Raw genomic sequence first — 21507 nt, 5'->3', positions numbered from 1 at the left:
CTTCCACTTCTCACTTCCTCAGATCTAAGACTTTACAAACAGCTCACAAAATTCACCTTCTTGATTGACTGCATGACGAATGAATTGCTGGCTGTCGACTGCAGGGCTCATTTACCCTGCTGAAAAGATGAAGGTCATCATAATCTGTATCTGCAGCTACTTTCAAAACTATTATAAACTTTTCAATGGCAATAAGATTATCATGCAAAATTATTTCATACATATGTAGGCACAGACTTGCTTGCTGTTTTATCCCAGAGAAACAGCAGTAAACTATGATCAAACACTCAGTCATAAGTGTATCTAACATCCTTTTTGATATCAATGCTAATCAGAGTAATTAGCACATGATTATATGCAAGGAATCTCACAAAACAAACAAATGCAAATAAAGGTAATTATCACACATATACAGGCTTATTACCCCAGTGTGCTCTTCCTGCCTCTAAACGTCGAGGTCACACTCCGGTTAGCCTCTAAAGTGCAACCAGGCAGCTGCCATCACCACCTCTGTCAGCTTCACACCGTTAATTAGCGGCACTTGGATGCCAATCATCTGCTCTAATGAGGACAGCTCTACCATTCTGCCTAATGAGAAAAAACTCTGAGGGGAAAGTAAACTGCAAGGACACACACGAAAAGACACATTAAAGCAGACGGCCACACATTTTTAATTCCCATGTATGTTTGGGGTTTTTTTACGTTTTGCACACACATTTTGTTTTCCACTGCTCATATTTCATTCATGCTTATTTGTGCACTTGGTCTGCATTGTTACATGTACATGCAGAATGTATTTTAAAACAGTTCTTATGTCACTTTCAAAGTATGCTTGGTCTGTTCTGATGTGACATATTTAACAAACACAAGAGATACTGAAAAAAGAAGCTGTATACTTAGCCATCCTTTTATTCAAAGTTGAATATGATATAATAAGGAACATAACTGCCTGGTTACTTTATTAGGTACTGTTAGCCTTCAGATTTTGGTAATGGTAAATGGACTGGTTCTTCTATAGCACTTTTCTACTCTATCTGAGCACTCTACACAACTTGGTCATTCACACAAGCACTTTTTTCTATGCTGTTTCAAAGTGCTTCCTAACATTCACACATATTCATACTCCAATGGATGCATCAGAGGCAACATGGGACTCAGAGTTATTTGGCATGCAGACTGGAGCAGATTGTGATTGAACCTTCCGGTTAGGGGGTAACCTGCTGTACCACCTGAGCTACAGCTAACCCATGTCCATCATGTCCATAGTGACATCATAGCATCATTGAGTTGGTGCAGATTTCTCAGTGCACAACACATCATGCATGTGTTGGGTCTATTTAATTGAGATCCACAGACTGGAGGACATCACAGTACAGTGAACTAACTGTTATGTTCAAGAAGCCAGTCTGAGATGATTTGGACTTGATGAAACATTATCCTGCTGTGGTGTTCAAGAAAAAGAAAAAAAAAGTTGCTAAAACCCTCTAATTCAGAGGAAGTCTGTGAAAACATGCTATGCTTTTACAGTAATGCAAAGCTTGCACTGTAAAAAAAAAGAAGAAGAAGAAATGAAACTGTGGTTCATTAATATTGACATCAATAGAATTATAGCCAATCTGCATTATTTCTCTTCACACCCGTTTACATCTCAGCACAGTTCCAGATGTCAGGACAGGCAGGGAGGGAAAAAGACAACATGGTTTGGGTATTAAAGCCAGCAGCTACAGTTGATGACCATTGTCCTCTAGCTAACACTTGCTATTCTGTGTAGTTCTTTATTTTTGAATGGGCTTAAAGATCACTGAACATCTCCTGCATCATCTATGTCTCATCCTCAGAATTTCCTTACTTTACCTCTTTCAAATCTTTGAGCATATTTCAAAGTTATGCAGTGGCTGGAGCCAGGCTCTGAGGTGAGGGTTACACTTTGAGACCATCTTGAAATTGGATAACACCACTCCATATCAATCTTTAGAAATAATCTATGTGCATATTCCATATAAAGATGTATTTTGTATGACAAATTACAGTAACATTAGAAATGAGGGAAAAAATGGTCACATTTAGTGTTTTTTCCACACAAACAAGGAGTGTCCTTCCATATAAACCTGTAGATTTAAAAGAAAAAAAACTGACCCCTGCACTTTTTTTTACAGTGCTAGTGGTCAGTGCTGTTCCCTCTAGTGTATGCCATAAAGAGATATTTGTGAACAAGAATTTCTCTCCTATCTGAAATGGGATCAAGTTCAGATAAGCATTTGCCTGTGCACTGTCCAGCTCAATATCATTGGGTTACATTTTTACTCAGTACTGTTTCAAGTACCCAATAAAACCTGCAGGAGCCCAGTATCGACTGGCTAACCACACGGTTCATTTTCAGGTCAAGGTGAATTTGTGTGCGTGGGTGAGAGAGACACCTAGTTACACCCATAATTCTTTGGCTCCCCTGGGCTAAAGGGAGGTGCTGGGAGGGGGCACCCTGGTGCACGAACATACACATTCAGTCACCCTCCAGGTATCATCAAAACACACAAAGGACTGTTACTGGGTGTGGAGCGATTCCATCCACACAGAGCCAACAAAAGACTGAGGGGAGACAGAAAGAATGAAAAATGAAAGTTGCCAAAATTGAGAAAAGAAAGAGGATGAAACAACAATACAGAGGTATGGACAGAGGAGAGGAAAACCGAGCAGCATCTTCAACTGACATTAAAATCTCTCTTCAATTATTCAAAACAGTTCACAGAAAGAAATCTTCACTTCACTGTAGTTTCACAACATGACCAGCCTGCGATGTTTGGGGTTATTGCTTTTGTTTGAATACATCTGTTAAAGTGGAGGAAAACTGTAATGTTAAGACTCTTGAGCTGAGTTGGACCAGATGATGAAGAGTCAATTTCTTTTAATCAGAGGTTTTACCAACTGGTTCCAAGCTGGATCAGGTAACAGATGCATAGACTTTAAATACTAACTATGCTAGCATGAATTTGCGTGAGTTTTTCTGGACTGAAGTCCATTTGGATATTATTTCTTCAAGGGTCCATTCAGACCTGGGTTGAATTCAGGTGAGGGTTTTTAACAGGGAATAAAATAACCAGTCTTTGGTTGTTTTTACTGTTCTAGTTTTTCATACAGTCTACCACTTTTAGTTTTGCCTCCCACAAACCAGTCAGAGAAGTTCATGTAAATTTCTGTTTGATGTGAATTTCTGTGAATGTAGCTGAAACAAACTTGTGATTTTGGCCAATATAGTACAGTTAATTTCTGTATTTTCATATTCAGATTGTGTGTGATTGTCAGTGTGACCCCATTCAATTATAAACTGATTGCAGGACTGACTCTACCTTATTGCAGTTTTCTTACTGTCTTGATGCACAAAAGCCGCTTTGAAGCCAGCAGCAAACCTTGACTGGTCGCAGACCTCATCCCTGTCTTTGAAGTGACTATTTCAAAGGCAACAGCACATACACTGATTTGCATGTCGTTGAGTAAAATAAGTATTTGATCCCCAAGCAAAACATGACGTAGTAACTGATGGAAGAAACTCTTGGTGGAAAACCTTCGTAAGACCTTTTTTATAGATGGTCACCAGGTTTGCACAAGGGAGGTACTCTGCCCCAATCCTCTTTACAGAAACTCTGTAAATACATGGTTGTACAAATACATTGATTGCCGCTTGGCTTCAACTCCCTTCACAGATTTTCTACAGGACTAAGGTCCGGAGACTGGCTAGGCCTTGGTGGTATTTTTTGGGTCATTTTCATGCCAGAAGACCCAGCTAAGACCAATCTTAAGTCTTCTGGTTGAGGGAAGGAGGTTCTCGTCCAAGATTTTACAGTACATGCATCTGTACATTGTGTGCTTGATTAGGTGTAGACTCCCTGTACATATAGCAGAAAAATCGCACCAAAACATAATGTTTTCAGCTTTATGTCTGATTGTGGGGATGGTGATTTTTACAGTGGCTTGCAAAAGTATTCGGCCCCCTTGAACTTTTCCACATTTTGTCACATTACAGCCACAAACATGAATCAATTTTATTGGAATTCCAGGTGAAAGACCAAAACAAAGTGGTGAACACGTGAGAAGTGGAACGAAAATCATACATGATTCCAAACATTTTTTACAAATAAATAACTGCAAAGTGGGGTGTGCGTAATTATTCAGCCCCCTGAGTCAATACTTTGTAGAACCACCTTTTGCTGCAATTACAGCTGCCAGTCTTTTAGGGTATGTCTCTACCAGCTTTGCACATCTACAGACTGAAATCCTTGCTCATTCTTCTTTGCAAAACAGCTCCAGCTCAGTCAGATTAGATGGTCAGCGTTTGTGAACAGCAGTTTTCAGATCTTGCCACAGATTCTCGATTGGATTTAGATCTGGACTTTGACTGGGCCATTCTAACACATGGATGTGTTTTGTTTTAAACCATTCCATTGTTGCCCTGGCTTTATGTTTAGGGTCGTTGTCCTGCTGGAAGGTGAACCTCCGCCCCAGTCTCAAGTCTTTTGCAGACTCCAAGATGTTTAGTTTAGGTGGATGGCCTTGTCTTGGTAGGTTTACAGTTGTGCCATACTCCTTCCATTTTTGAATGATCGCTTGAACAGTGCTCCGTGGGATGTTCAGGGCTTGGGAAATCTTTTTGTAGCCTAAGCCTGCTTTAAATTTCTCAATAACTTTATCCCTGACCTGTCTGGTGTGTTCTTTGGACTTCATGGTGTTGTTGCTCCCAATATTCTCTTAGACAACCTCTGAGGCCGTCACAGAGCAGCTGTATTTGTACTGACATTAGATTACACACAGGTGCACTCTATTTAGTCATTAGCACTCATCAGGCAATGTCTATGGGCAACTGACTGCACTCAGACCAAAGGGGGCTGAATACTTCCTCAAACCCCACTTTGCAGTTATTTATTTGTAAAAAATGTTTGGAATCATGTATGATTTTCGTTCCACTTCTCACATGTACACCACTTTGTATTGGTCTTTCACGTGGAATTCCAATAAAATTGATTCATGTTTGTGGCTGTAATGTGACAAAATGTGGGAAAGTTCAAGGGGGCCGAATACTTTTGCAAGCCACTGTAGATCATGCTCAGGATTCTTCTTTCCCCAAACACACTTGGTCCAGTTAACACTAAAGAGCACAATCTTGGTTTTAGTTGACCAGAAAACTTTCTCCCAAGCTTTACTGAATCCTGTAGGTGTTCACTAGCAAACCTATGACAGGCCTGGTCGTGTGCCTTATTGAGCAGGGGTGCTTGTGGGCTTTTCAAGATTTCAATCTATTACAGCATGGTGTATTACCAATGTGACTGTGGGCCCAACTACCTGCTGGTCATTAACAAGCTCCTCCCATGTGGTTTTGGGCTGATCCACCAAATTTTTCATGACCATTCTCACCCCATGTGGCAAAATCTTGTATGGACCTCCAGACTGGATTGATGGTCATTTTATACTTCTTCTATTTCTGATAATCACACCAACAGTTTTCACCTTCTCACCAAGCTTGTTACTGATGGTCTTTTAGACCTTTCCAGCCTTGCACAGGTCTACAGTCTTGTCCTTGACATCCTTTGACAGCTCTTTGGTCTTGTCCATGGTGGTGGAGAGAATAGAGGAAACTGATTCTGTGGACAGTTATGCTTTATACACAGAACACTCAGTGACGTGCAAATTAATTAAATGAAAACATTTTATTTATGTATTAGTCTTTACACACCGTTCAGTTCTTTGCAAATGAATAAACCTATATATTTAGCAGGTAATCAAAGACAACCCCCCCCCCATAAGCCAGTAAAAGCTCAGTTTAAAAAGAAGACAGTATATCACAATCTACAAGAAGAGGACAGACTGATACATGAAGAGGGGACTATACAGTAGAGGAAATAGACTGAAGTATGGAAGGCAATTTTGTTGAAGAGACAAAAATGCACACAAACAAAAAATGTGTGTGTTTCCCAGGGACATCAGGCTTTATACAGTCCATCATCACAGCAGGAGGAAAAGAAATCGCTCCTGCTAGAGGAAGTGCTAATGGCTCTGTGCTGTGAGTGTGTCACTTTGTGTGTGTGTGTGTGTGTGTGTGTGTGTGTGTGTGTGTGTGTGTGTGTGTGTGTGTGTGTGTGTGTGTGTGTGTGTGTGTGTGTGTGTGTGTGTGTGTGTGTGTTTGCTGATTGATCGAACATGCCAAGTCCATCTCGGCACTTCCTAATGGGAGCTAGAGTGTGAAATTGCCAAAACAGAAAGCAGCAAATAATCAGAACAGACACACGGATTGAAACAAACACACACTGTCTTTTACCATCTACTCGTCTTTTACTTTCTCTTTATTCCTCCACACACACACACACACACACACGCACACACTGTTTGTCTCCACTTTTTTCTGTAATTACTGGTATTTTTCATGGTTGCTACCCCCTTCAGTCCCCTTCCTTCTCTACTCGGGGGAAAAGTAAGTCTCTTTGTATCAGCACATTTTCTGTTAAGCACTAAATCACCACACTCAAACATGCAGACACAGGTACCAAAGCACATCACTGTCACGAACAGATCAGTCATTGGGAAAAACTTAATTAGAGAGCTCTTATATTTGCTTTTTCCTCTCTTTCTCTGCAGTAATGTTTGTGTATGTGTTTCCAGGCGTCTCCAGGCAGTAGCAGATACCTTCCCCATCTCACACTACAACCACACATTTATAACAAAAGCTTCTGAGGTGTGTGTGTGTGTGTGTGTGTGTGTGCACGCGTACGTGTGTCTGTGTGAGAGACACATTTATCCACACAGTAACCAACTGTGTCCAGGCTTTCAGTTATTAAAATAAGCTCTTTATGTGTGTGTTCAAATGTTGAATTAAAGCTAGACAGTTCCTACTGCTCCCGTGGGAGCCTGTAAGTTATTTGCAGTGTTTTCTGGGTGAGGAAAAATAGGTCAATTGTTTTTATCAGAAAAATCAGTGACTAAACAGCTTGGAGTAGCAGACATTTTCACTGTTATACTATTGTAGTTGATCACTATAATTCAAAAATATATCCAGATTCAAGACATCTGTGCATTAACTAATATGCAGACAAATTTCAGACAACAGCTTGGAGGGCAGAAGGCTGGATACATTCTTTTTAACTTAGTTGATGTAACGGCTTAGCTGCAGACATAATCTATTATCCACAAATAAAGGGGAAAATATTTATTATTTTTAGCTCCAACTTTTTATTCTTTGATTACGATAGAGTAGCTTTGCATGATTCGCAGTTCATAATAATCTTATACTGATTCTTTTTACTGATGATGAAGTGATTTCACCCTGTTCACCCTCTCTCAGATTTAACTTGCCTCGCTTTAGGAAAGCCTTTTCCTCATTAATGGCTTCAATGCAAACAAAAGAACAGAAGAGAAGGTTTGTGGGGCTACAGAGATGACCTATCTTTGATATCAAACAGAGCCAAGAATCAGTGGATTTATTGCAGTCTGAACCCTGACCTTTGAGTCACATCTGCTGAACTCATTATTTGAAATTTGGGCATCCATTACATAACAGTATATTTGTGAAAGAAAATATGGAAAATCACAACAGATCATGAAACAAGCAACAGCCGCGAGAGCTCAATGAACCACACTTTTACAAAACAGATGCAAATTAAGCATTTATCTGAAAGGAACCCAGACTATTTCAGCTTAATAGGTTCTGAATGCACATCAAAGGTGCTGAAAAATACCCCAATGAACACTTTTGCTTGCTTTAAAAATCCTAAATGTTTAATACCTATTCTGACCTTCCCTGTCAATAAGAAGAGCTGCCAGTTCAGGGAACTCTGCAATTTGTAAGCGTCCGATATTCTCCAAATAAGAACTACTCAGACACATATAGACATTGGATGCTGCTGTAGGATGGTAGATGAGCACCAGCCACTAATTATAGACCATGCGCATGTGTGAACATAGCAGACATACCTGATGGGCCAAGATAAACAAATTCTAATCAGTTGAATATGGGACTGTGCAAAAAACCCTAAAGTGCATTGTGTAGGACAGAGATGTTGAGGTAAAGAGAGCAAAGTCCTGAGATTTCAAATAGAGTGTGCAGGGTATGGAGAGAAAATACCCAGAGCTCTGGAGTTTGTACTCACAGTCGAGACAGGGCTTCATTCTTCTGAAAGAGCAGCTCTGGAAGCTGGCTGAGACGGTTTTTGTTCAGGCGACTGTGTGGACAAAAAAAAAGACAAAGAAAAAAAACTATAATTTCCTGTGAAAGAAAACACTTGAATAAAAAATTAATTGGTTTATACTTGTAAATGTCTTTGTAATGTGTTCTCACAGTCTTTCCAGCTCCTTCAGCTCATCAAACGCTCCCTTCTCAATGTTACTGATCTGGTTTTCCATCAGATGACTGCAAGGAAACACTTACATTAATATTCACTGTCTAAGCATATACTTTAAAAACAAATCAGGAGATATTAAATAACACAGTCAGTTTTCTATTTGATAAATTGGTAACACGCTTTAATCCTTCCTTGTGAAACACGAGTCTGAGTATTGTGAAAATAAAGTAGTTATTCTACAAGGATATGTTCTCTGACTTTTATTGTTTAACTTAATCTTTAATTAAGAGTGTGTTGATGAATCTGGGTAAAAATAACATGTACATGAAAATAGAGTTTTATTTGTCAGCAGCTGAATATGTGGATGAGGCTTTGGTTTCAGACACTACTTTAAATCTGTCTGCACTTGCATCTGTATATTTGAGAAACATACTGCCGTCTTCCACCTCATATACCACTGATGTAACACTCAGTACCCTCCTGACAGCAGTACGCCCAGGGCTCCCGGTGGGCTGCTAATCTGTTCTGATCAGGTCTCCAGACATGTAACCAGTCCGGGACATGTGTCATGTCCATCACTGACACTCATTGCAGTTCTAGTCCTCAAGTTAACACAGGAAACTACTGCTCATGCCGTTTCTCCCAGAGGGCACAGTGCTTCCAGGTCAAAAGGTCACAGATAAACCCTCCTTGTAGTAAAACTGACACCGGACAAGCACCTCGTGTCAGCTTTACGTGGCACCACAGCTATGCTTCCCACATTCCTATCAGACCTCAAACAACAACAGAAATGTGGGAAAGAATCTTGTAATAAGTACAAGCTGTTGCCCTGTCAACAATGAGCCTGAAGGCAATGAAAGCAGAGAAGGAAATGGTGTGAAAGCCACTCTGGATGAGATGAATGCTTTAATTGTAACCCATAAAATATATCTATAAGAGTAAAGGCAGATGTAACTCACAGGACTCGGAGGTGTTTGAGACCCGAGAAGTCTGTCTTGGTGATGACTGTCAGGTTGTTTCCATTCAGGTCTCTGGAAAACAAAAGAGAAAACAGCACATAAAGGAACTGCTGACATAAAGAAGTCAAACCTTTAAAAAAATCAAAGAACATTTTAGGAACAGTGTATAACTTAATTTCATTAACAAACAAATTATTTTGTTTGGAAGATCGACGCGTGCAACGATCCATTTTCTTCTGTTTAGCCAATTCACAGGGCCACGGGGGGGCTGGGGGCCAGTCATCAGAAATACATATGAAACTGAAAAGGACATTGTCTTGACTTTTTCAGTGAAATATGTAAACAAGCTGGTTTGAAGGAATTTGAATTTGTACCCCCGGCTGAAGTATGCAGTCTCACACACAGAGGCAGGAACTAGAGACAGGCTAAGGTCCAGTTATGCTCTTGAAAAAACTCCTTCTGTGTGACAAAGTGCCTAAATCAGAATCTTTCACTGTGTCTTGCCTGCTTGTAACTATTAGTTTGTACTAGATAAATGTTCACACATGTACTGACTTTGACTAGAGTATAAATAGTGATGCTGTAGTTCTATATTATGTTTGAGCCACTTAACAGTTGGATCCGACAGGCAACCAGGCAGTAATTAAATTCAACTTTACTATAAGATATCAAGACTTTTCAGCCTTTTTTGTTTTCTGGGTTGGTGAATATTTTGGCCAACTCAGTCTTACAAAATTCAGATGGAACTTGTTTCCTGTCCATATACTATTACTGTTATTTTTAACAAGTGTGGCTCTTGTCCAAGGCCAAAAAACTAGATCTTTTTTATTCACTTTATTAATATCCTAATACTGTGCAGCACTTTGTTCCTGCTCTTTGAAGTTATTTTCATTCACTTTAGTGTCAACAGTCTCCTCACTGGGAGTTCACTTTGAGGACAACCTTTTATTAAATTGTAAAAGGTTGTCCTTTGGAAGAAAATTACTTTCTTCCAGATATTTGATCAAATGCAACAGCTACTGTTTGACAAGCGAGTCCTCAGCTCACACGAGCATAGCCTTGAGCTGCTTCGCTCTACTGTTGCTTCCGTTCCAAGTCACCCAAGGTGGTTTAGGTATGAACTGTCGCCGCTGTGTGTTACCTGATACTCGTTTCAGGCACTCGTTTCAACACACTTGTAGAGGTTCTCTTAAATGGGAGGGGTTTAACCCTGTGACCTCATTATCTACTTTGATTGACAGCTGTGAAGAAAGAAAGGGATGATGTCACTCTTCCCACGAGGCTTTGTGAAAGGACAAGTAAAATGAGCTGTGTGCGTGTACCTGTGTATGTGTGTGCGTGCATGTAGAGTGTCATGTTCCTGTGCTACTGTAATGGGTGGAGCAGAGCCTGACCTTGTCCTGTGCCTTATAAAAGAGAAAGAAAAACCGAGAGACAGTGGATGCTGTGGTTTGGGTGTGTGAACTGGAGCTACAGGCCCCTCACAGAACTTTAACAAAAAGACCTGATGGAGTAGCAAGGACAAAACTGCCCAAATGTCCATTAGTCAACCGATGTTGGTCTCAATGCAAATCTATACTAAAAACTACTCAAAGTTTGCTTACTATCATAGTTTCTTGTGTCCTTGATGACTATCAAAGGATCTGTGATGTGTTTAGACAAAAATCTGCAGTCTACTTCTGCACAATTTACCTGGAAATATGTAGCAGCATGCTGTAGCAGTGTAAATCAGAAAAATCACCTATATTTTTTTTCATACAGCAGTAGTGAAGTACTAATTGATGTTTTGTAAGTTTAAAAATATTTTTTCTTCAAAGACAGTTTGGGACATTTTGTTGACACCTGTAATATATTTAAATCTGATCAGTGTACAATGAAGGAAGGTCAGCACAGCCAGGCTTTCTTTAAGTTAGCTGGCTTGACAAACAGTAAACCTGCAGTCCGAGTTAGTGGGTATCACGACGGTGGTTATGATGTTTCTTTGTTGAGCCAAGCTTTGCGCTTCAGGTGTTCCACTTGTTACGGGCCATTATTAGTGTCACCTATTTCAGAGACGCCATCAGATTATAAAATGGTGATGGAACTCTGTAAAGAATGTAAAACTTTAATAGTAAAATGGATTTAGTGCTCAGAATAGCAAAATAAACATTTGAATCCAAGGTAATTATTGTAACGCTCGGTGCGCCCTCTGCGATGATGTTTATTTCAAACATGGCGACTCCACGTTAAAGCTGTGAAACTTTATAGGGATTAATTTAAACATTCGCAGTTCCTGTGTCGTAGCCTAAGAAATTACTTTTTTTTTAAAAATGGATTTAACTGATTGGTATTCTTGGTGTGCGCTCTGTGCGCTAGCAGCTAAAATTCTGACAGTGTAAAATCAGAATCAATATCAGAGAAACTTTATTAATCCCAGGGGGAAATTGAGTTGTCATAGCAGCAAATATACAACAAACAGCAAGCACTCATTTAAAGTGGGTGTAGAAACAGAGTTATGATACATAAATATTAAGATAAATAGATAAATATAGGCATATACGTATAAACATAAATACATATATATATAAAATGACAAATATGTCATGGTATACAAAAGAGACCTAGCAGCAGCTTAGAATCAATATAAAAACATTTATGCACAGTTTGCACTTCTGTAACTTTGCCTCATTTAGTGCACATATAAGAAGTATTCACCCAGTAGAGATATTAAAATATGCTGTAAATAAAAGATTCAGTAAAAATGTGCCACTTCCAACCATTTAAAAAATGAAATGTTGAACATAATCTACTCCTGACAAAGTTATGTGTTTAACATAAATTACTAATAAAAAGAGAGCCACTTTCATGACACAGAAAACCCAGAAGGCCATTTATGTTGTTTTTAAAGTACACCTTACTGAAGGGCCTCTCTGTTAGAATTAAACTGTGGTACAGCCGCATGTGTGATATTTTTAATTAATAGTTGTTTTCTAAATAATCTCATACTTAACTGATTAGTGAGAAATTTGGAATAATTCCCCTTTAAATATTCAGGCATTTTTGTTCCCACCACTGACACACTTTACTGTAACCTTCAGTGTAATACTTCACTGATTTAAGCAAATGTTTTCAAAGAGAAGACTGGTCCACTTGAACATTGTTGAAACCAAGCAAAACACTTTCTATGGTAACAGGGCATCCTAACAGGGGCAGATTCAGGACAAACAAACAAACACATCATTTCATAGGGTCCACCCTGCAACTCACAACACAACAGGGCACCTAAATAGTTCCCATACCAGTGACAGTTTGGAGTTGCCTTGGTACCAAAAGGAAAACCTAAACCATATTAGTTCTGGGTACTCAGTTTACTAGTGATTCTCAAAAAAGATAAAAACTGGGCGCAAGCTCCTTGCCACATGTCTTCCCCCTTCTCTCTCTGCCCCTACTTTCCCTGATCAAATAAAGCTGAAAAAATTGTCATAAAAGTCAATTTTCTTGTAATTTCATTCAAAAAGGTAAACTTTAATATATTTTATATTCATTGCATGCAAAGTGAAATATTTCAAGCCTTATTTGTTTTAATGTGGATCATTATGGCTTATAGTTACATACGGTATCATAATAATACAACATCTCAAAATATTAGAATATATGATTTCAGCTTCTTAAAGAATATATTAATTCATACACTCAATGCTTGTTTTGGATTCTTTTTTACTCCTAATAATAAACACCTTACATACATATATATATGTATATACATATGGTGTTTATTATTAGGGCAACATTTTGTATATATATATATATATATATATATATATATATATATATATATATACATATACATACATATATATGTGTGTATATATATGTGTGTGTATATATATATATATATATATATATATATATATATATATATATATATATATATATATATATAGATATAGATATAGATATATATATATATATACATATATATACATATAAGAAGCAAGCAAAGCACAGCCTCCTCGAAGATATAATTTTTGTGGTTGGAGGAGGTCATTTGAAGAGAAAGAGAGGGAAGCAAAATCAGGGGATTGGCTATAAGAGAGCGAGGGAGGGGTGGATGGCAACAGGTCGAGGCAGGGGGTCCACAATAATTCCCTGGATGTGTGTGAAATTACACTGACAGTTAAACGGCACAGACGAACCAAGCATCAGGAAGCAGAGTGACATATACAGTACAATGGATCATTGACCCTATTTTCACATGTATGGATGCTCGGAAAAACACCAAGGTAGAAATGGTAAGGTGCTAAATGTGAAAATGCTCATAATTTGTTTTTGTCTTTTTGCATAAGAAGAAGGAAAGGGACATGACGGGAGAGCACAAATACAGCCTCAATGAAGCGTGGTTAATTGAGTTTTGTGCAGCATGTCGGGGTCAGGGGTCAGTTAAGCGACAGACTCCCCTCGAGTGGCGACTCTGCCAAACAATATCTCATTAAAGCAGAACGCGTCTCACACACACACCATCACCGCACTAGTGGGCAATGAGGCAGTTGATTCGCTCAGCTCTGCTTTCCACTGTTACATCTGACATGGTAGGAGAGCAGTAATTGGGGCGACTTAATAAGACAATGAGATGGGGTATGTTTGGTGGATGGCGGGAACAATGTAAAGATGTAAGATATAGTAGAATTCACTTTATGTTGTTGAACAGAAAGACTGGCAAACTGTGAGGATGCCAGGAGCCAAAAAGAAACAACTTAAGATTCATTTGAGCACACATCAGCTACTATAATACTCTTCACATTCTCTTCTTTCTGGCGCTCTACTTGAGTTTTTACACAGAGATTTCCTACTTTAAAAAAGTAACGTCTCCAGCTACTAAAAAGTGCCTAAAAATTAATTTAAAGAGAAAAAAAATATGACAAATATGTAAATAAGAACAATGGCAGTATTTACCAGTAAGCTTTGGTATAAAGCAGAATTCAATGAAAGAAATAAAACACTCACGCAAGCACATACCCATGCGCCCAAGCACAGGACCGTTAGATACATCTGAGCAGGGACTCGGCCAGTCGATGCAAATGGGTCATTTTAATCTGCTAATCAAATGAACATCCATACAAGACGGCACGGCCAGTGAAGTATCAAGCTACACACACCGAGCACAAACACAGTCTTCCTCCTCACAAAATCACACACAGTCATTAGAGAGACAGAGACAGAGTAACAGCATACAGTCTAAACAGACTGGAATAAACAACAAGGAAACCTAAGACTTTTTCTGCTCCATCACCTGTTTACTAAACAACACTGCAATGCAGTCCCATCCTAAACCTCCATCTCATCAGCTTTCTTTGTTTGGAACTGTGGTGCAAAACTGTATTTAACTGAAACTGCATTTGTTTTGTTGACATCCACCTAGCCACGTCTCAACTGAGGACCGACTTGTTTAATGGACGGAGTAAAGAAACGGAAAACAAATCAATCTCAAGTCAAGTTTCACCCTAAATAATGGATTTGTTTAAATCTCTAAAGACTGCAGTTTACATTAAGTTTGTTTTGTTATTTCTGGTAAGTTTGAACCACTGTCTACAAAGTGTCAGCATCAATCTCCGTTTACAATGACACACAGCAAAAGCAAGTTAACAGCTCCTAAATGTTGTATGTATTTTAATGAATGATTGATGGGGGGCATCAAGGGGTGGGGGTGTCATTTTAGTGTGAAAAATCCTGAAAACCTAAAATATATGAAACTGTGTTTATTTGAAAGAAAGAAAGAAAGAAAGAAAGAAAGAAAGAAAGAAAGAAAGAAAGAAAGAAAGAAAGAAAGAAAGAAAGGAAGGAAGGAAGGAAGGAAGGAAGGAAGGAAGGAAGGAAGGAAAAGAAGTTGCAAACCAGTATGAAAACAGAAACAATCTGATATTCTCATGTTTTCTGTGTTTTTGTTATTTCTGCATCATCATAAAAGTGTTGGTACAGGATCAACATTGCAAGTGACTCCAAAAAGGTTGATTCTGTTCATCTGGATGTAGGATTTTCAGTGAGAGAAACGTTGCGTCACTCATCCAAGTGACTTCTTCAGTCTCAGCTGTCTGCAGGTTTCCCCAATCTTATAAACAGTATATTTGCACAATGACTGAAACTAGCACCACTAGGCTGGGAGGTCAGTTGGTTGATCATTAATATGCAAATTATCATAACCATTGATCAACAACCACTGATCAAAGACCATTGGTCAATGGCCATGAGCACCATTCACAGAGAGTTGGGGAATGGCTGCAATCACAGCATTGTATGAAGATGAAAGATTCAGAGATGGTCTTTCCCTTTTCACGTAAATGGCCTCCTTGACTCCGCGCTCAAACCAGCGTTCCTTCCTGTCCAGGATGTGTACATCCTCATCACTGAAAGAGTGTCCACTGGCCTGTAGGTGTAAATACACTGCGGTTGGGGAAACCTGCAGTCAGCTGAGACTGAAGAAGTCATGTGGATGAGCGATGAAATGTTTCTCCCACTGAAAATGCTACGTCCAGATGAACTGAATCAGCCTTTTGTGATTTACTTAGCTGGATGACTGAGCATGCATCAAGATATTGCAACTGACAAGTCACGTCTGAGTATTCAGTTAGCATTAGCCAATAAAGTTAGCAAATGGTATTATAAACTATCACTAGGAAACCAATATGAGTAACCTGAATTTGGCTGATAATATATTTATTATATTATATATAAAATAATAAAGAAAACATTAGGAATACCAACCAGTTGTTCCAGAAGAGAGTTGTATTCAAACAAAGGCTTTTCCCCCCTCCAAATTACAAAGCTATGACATCACAACGTAATTGGTCAGATGCAATGTTGATCCTCTAAAATTATTTTAATGACACAGGAACAACACTAACAGCAGGATATCAGATACACCATAAAAACAGCGCTGAAATAAAACAATGCAAAAGCCTGCACTGTAACCAAATAACTACTGCACCTAGAAATGCACTTAAGTTATTTAAATGCAGCTATGAATTGTTTTGCCTACCTTGACTAGGTAACAGGCATATATTAGCTAAAAAGTCAAATGTGTTTTTGTTGCTTTGTCTTTTTAAATGTAAAATAAAAATCTCAGGACTAGCAAGCCTCCATTTTTGTATTTCACTGACAGAAACTGTTTCCAGGTGGATGGAGCATGATAGCTAATAGCCCTTTTCCACTAGTATCTACTTGGCTCGATGCGACTCGACTCGACTCTATTTGGTTTCGATCATGTTGCGTTACAATTATAGCAACACGTCCTGTAACATTGTTGGGTTTAAAAAATATCGGGTTTCGTGAAGGAGATGTTCTCGTGACTCATCGAGTGACCCCACTTACTAGCCAATCGGTGGCATCTTGTCTATTGACATCACATCTTCTGATTGCTTGGAACCCTAGCCACCCAACAGAAAAGCCTAAGTCGAGCCAAGCTGATCTGATCTGAGTGGGTACTGGTGGAAAAGGCAAATGTAGGGCCTATGACACTTAATTTTGAAGAGGCCATCCAAGAAGTATTCTCTTATTTTTCAGTAGTTGAATTTCATTATTATTTGATTTTTTAAAATACGTGAACACTAATTTACTAGAATTTGTGCCTTTGCACTGCATTTAAGGGGACACCGTTTTAATTTACCCAGCAGAAACTGATGGTCCACTGGAAGATTTTCAGTGGTACAAGCCTTACATTATGCTTCATCCTCCTGTTTTGTTATGTCTGTTATTGTCTTTGAACACAAGAAACAGCTTGCCCACTAAATTCATCTTTTCAGTGCAGCTGTTGAGTTGGAATTCAGAACCCAACACATGGGGTTGCTTCTGTGCACAGCTAGGTAACCCTCCTTTCAGACTTGATCATAAATGTTGGCGACACAGACGCGGACAACTGGAGACACATCGGCCCACCGGGCGATCCAGTTATACATCTTTGAAGTCCGGCGCCTTCAATGCGCGGCTGGTGGACTGTAATGTAAATCTTCACAGACAAGCCCATGCAGTCAGAAAAAAAAGAGGTGTACTGACATCCCACAGACCGTCAAGTCCAGTGTCTGATTATGACATTTATATCACTCTGGCACAAAAAGACTTGTGGCTGCAGATTTACAGTTGGGGTTGTTGTTTTTTTTATTGTTTTTGTTTTTTATTAATATACTGCTGCTTTGCTGTCCTCAGTTATTGCTCTTGTACATTTTGGTCCTGGTTTAAACACATCTGTTGATTTTGTTTTAGGTTAGCTGTGATTGAATTCCAAACCTTATTAGAGATAAACATCACTGATTAAAGGAGCCAATTAAGCCAGGTGTCTTTCAAAGGATGTTGTGTCATCTCAATCATAAAAAGTATAAAAGATAAATGTAGTTCTCATAATGTATGAAGTCCCATTCTGAAGCTCCGAAATAACTGTTTTCCTTTTGCTACTTACATCAAACACGTCATACACCTCACACATCATTTGTAGTATATAGCTTGGTTAGGATTAAACATAAACATAAGCAACAACTTGGGTAAAAATACAACTGCTATTATGTCTTTTAAAGCTTTGATTTCTTGGTTGCTGATAAGGCCACTTGGTTTCTCTGGGCAAAATGTGAGCTTCTGACGTGAAGTACAGATTCGGAACTTCGGGTTAGGGATTGACTCTAAGGCAGGGGTGGGGGAACTCCAGGCCTCAAGAGCCGGTGTCCTGCAGGTTTTAGATATCACCCTGGGTCAACACACCTGAATCAAATGATTAGTTCATTACCAGGCTTCTGGAGAGCTTGAAAACATGTTGAGAAGGTAATTTAGCCATTTAAATCAGCTGTGTTGGATCAAGGACACGTCTAAAACCTGCAGGACGCTGGCACTCGAGGCCTGGAGTTCCCCACCCCTGCTCTAAGGCCTGTGTCGGTCAGGCTGGGGTGCAAAGTTGGGCTTACTGAAACAATTACTTATAAATTTGTGAACACTGGTGGAAAAAAATGTGATTGTTCTGTACATGAATACAGAAAAACATATTCCTTTTTCATGACTGTTTCATGCTTTGTTGTGAGACTAGGCTGATGCCAATGGTGTGTTACAGACCAGGATCATATTCAGCTGGCCATGTACAAACCACAGTTCTATTAGAAATGGAGAAATCCACCACACAAGTTTGAATTGTCAGGATCTTGATGTTGATAAGTCTAAAAACACATCAAACTGGCTTAATTGTCATCAAGAGAAGCTGAAGAAAAACTGAGGTAGAAGTAGAAAATCAATTGAAGTTTAAAGGAAAAACTCCAAATACGTCCCCTCCACCCTTTCTCACTGCAACCCCAGGGTGGGCTCTTTCTTTTGTTGGTGAAATGAAAACAGAACAATCTGTACAAGATGCTACAGAGCGGGAAGTTTCAGGGGTTGTTTCCATCCAGCCCTCAAGTGCTTCATTTGGCCCGAGATCTGACCATGACCAATATTCCACCCAGAGACTCACGGATACATGAAATAAAGTGTGGCAGCAAAATATTCTGCTGTTCAGAACAAAGTCATTTCCTGACATGAAAAGAAAACCAAGCAGCTTTTATTGATAAATTACAATCTGCCTAAAACCAACTTTGTGAAAGATTACCGAGTCAACACTAAACTGTACTGCAGATGTAAAAGGCAATTTCAGTTTTCTCTCCTCTCCTCTTCTATTATCACTCTTATGCCTTTCATCATCTCCCATCCTCACCAATTCTTCTCCTTCACATTTTCTCTTCTTTTCCTGTCAACTTTAAAAAACTCTTTCTCTTCCCGCTTTCCTTCTCACTTCTTTTGCTCCTTTCTCTTGTTCACTCTCTTTCTCCTCAGTCGCACCAAGGTGAATGAGACAAATATTAAAAGTCAAGCACACATGCACAGGTCTAATGGCACTTCATTAGGGGCGCCTTTTCCACTGAGGGGCTGCAGGAAGAATGGTTAGATGAGAGATGTGGAGAGAGAATGACAGAGAGAAAGAGGGGCAGTGGGAAAAGCTGAGGTGGCAGTCAGTGTAAATGAAAAAGAAAGGACTGGAAAATATGAAACTGACAGTAAAACATAACAAATACTGAAGGGGAAAATATTTCACCTGTAAGTAGTTTTATTATTAGAGTCGCAATTAATCTCTTCACTTCTTTGTAACCAAAGTACGCAGCTATCCAGGTTAGGTTAAGGTCATTTGAGCTAAATCTGTATCTCTATCTGTATTTATGGTGAGAGGTAAATCTCCATTGAATTAATGTTAGAGTCCCTCATTAGTGGCAAAAACAGTTGCCACACATGTGTGTGTGTGTGTGTGTGTGTGTGTGTGTGTGTGTGTGTGTGTGTGTGTGTGTGTGTGTGTGTGTGCGCGCATGCACAAAACCTCTCGGTTTCCTGCTCTTTGTTCACTGCATCGGGCGCTAACACTCAATTAGCCGTCTTACTGGCAGCTACCCGTAATGACACACACATACTTATGAAAGCAGACATTCGTACACGCTAACACTGATTAACATTTTCATCAGTGATTTATGCCCAATTTATATAATGATGCCATCCAGGAAAAGAAATAAACAGACCAGGAGTGTGCTTTTTAAATTTGCAGTGCATGACTGGCTGCCGTGTGTGGCAGGAGACTGGCTCGTTCAGTTGTTTATGTTTGATTTGTACACACACACACACACACACACACACACACACACACACACACACAGATATTTTTCTCTTTTCTCAATTTCTGTTTTTACTTCACAGTTGTGTTCTCCACAAAATCACACACAATTCCTTTAAAGACTTCACAGAGTCACTTTTTACAGTGAAATTAGTAAAGAAAGAATTTTGAGACACCTTCAAAAGTGAACAGCAATACAAATAAATTATCTTCTTAGTGAGTTTTGTTAATTGGAGTTGAACTCAAGCACAATTTTTTCATATCAGAAGAAACAGAAAAACACATATGTTTTAACTTATGTGGTCAGCTTATTGACTTTAATGTACATGCACCGATTATGCTTATATGTGGCCCCCAGAGATCAATTTTGAGCCAGGAATCACTCTTGCTAACTGTACCTAACTGACTGTTTATTTATTCTTGTCAGACAGTTAGGCTATTTTTATCGTGCTGCAATTCTTATAAGCTGATCCACTTCACTCTAAGCCTTGGTTATGAAAGTAAGAGCAGGAAAAACACAAGTTTTTTATGATTTATGACGATAATTAAATCTGGATTAAACAAAAACTAAATGGATCAGCCCCAGAAAATTCCAAAAACAATCTGTAAGTGTTCAGTAAAGTCCTTAACAAAAACCTAATAAGTGCAGTGTTTTGTCCAGTACCAGCGCACACGTTCCTGTACTCATCGGCATTTCTTCACAGATATTCCTCTTTATCGCTTTCACACACACTTTCCTCTTCTCAAATAACCATGCTCATCAGGGCCCAAAGGGGCATCCATTTTTCAGTGTTGCCATGACAATCCCAGCGAGGAGGGGTGTTTAGTTTGACTGGTGCAGTCACGTTGATAAATGACCCTCTTATTGCTGGCTGTCGCCCAGGGAGTACTGTATACACTCTCTCTCCCTCTTTTGCTCCCTCACACACACAATCACACCGACTCTCTTTCCCCCAGTGGCTAGCTGTCCAGCTGATACACACACTCAGATCACTTTACATGCTAATTGGCCGACAAGACCTTTAACAAATAGCTGTCTAATGAGTCGTTCCTCTCCACTGCAGGGCAGGGTCTTCCTGAGTCTACACAACCACGTGATGGGAGGAATGCAGAATGAAGACGCAACTCAGGGGTCAAAAGGTCACATTGGCTATGTATAGAAAGCCTGATTGATTGAAATAAGAGCATGATACCCATTTCAGACAGCAGCACAGGTTAAACCAACATCCATATTGATCAGCTTACATTAGTGAAGCCAAGTCAGAAGCTGTCCAGGTTATCCCACCTCCAGTAGGAGAGAAAACAATTGGGTGCCTTCCCAATACAATGGATGTAAAACGTCGAGTGTGGAAGTCAAAGACTGAAAAACTAAACATCAAAGTGTCTTTGTTTTGCTCTGGTTACAGATCCCACCATGAGTATCTCTCGGAGTTTCTGTCCAACACATAATCTCTATGGAAAGTAAAAATCAGTGTGTTCCATATATTATCCAGAGCACCAATGACATTTACATGTGTATCTATATAAGTATATATAACACAACAACAGTTGCCTCAACATGCTTTACATTTGAAGATAAAAACCCTAC

General features: G+C 39.3%; 1 protein-coding gene across 1 annotated transcript in view; it reads right to left on the bottom strand.

Moving 5' to 3' along the window:
• slit1b (slit homolog 1b (Drosophila)) overlaps nucleotides 1-21507 on the bottom strand; it is a 69397-nt gene that overhangs the window by 45659 nt on the left and 2231 nt on the right. The window contains exons 2-4 of the mRNA XM_031733936.2: nucleotides 9281-9352; nucleotides 8318-8389; nucleotides 8130-8201 (exon numbers count right to left, since the gene is read on the bottom strand). Of these exons, the coding sequence (XP_031589796.2) occupies nucleotides 8130-8201; nucleotides 8318-8389; nucleotides 9281-9352 (216 nt within the window). The remainder of the gene's footprint in view (nucleotides 1-8129; nucleotides 8202-8317; nucleotides 8390-9280; nucleotides 9353-21507) is intronic.

The sequence above is a fragment of the Oreochromis aureus genome, linkage group 6 (assembly GCF_013358895.1).
Source record: "Oreochromis aureus strain Israel breed Guangdong linkage group 6, ZZ_aureus, whole genome shotgun sequence".
Classification (NCBI taxonomy): domain Eukaryota; kingdom Metazoa; phylum Chordata; class Actinopteri; order Cichliformes; family Cichlidae; genus Oreochromis; species Oreochromis aureus.
This window is presented reverse-complemented; position numbering and strand designations above follow the sequence as displayed.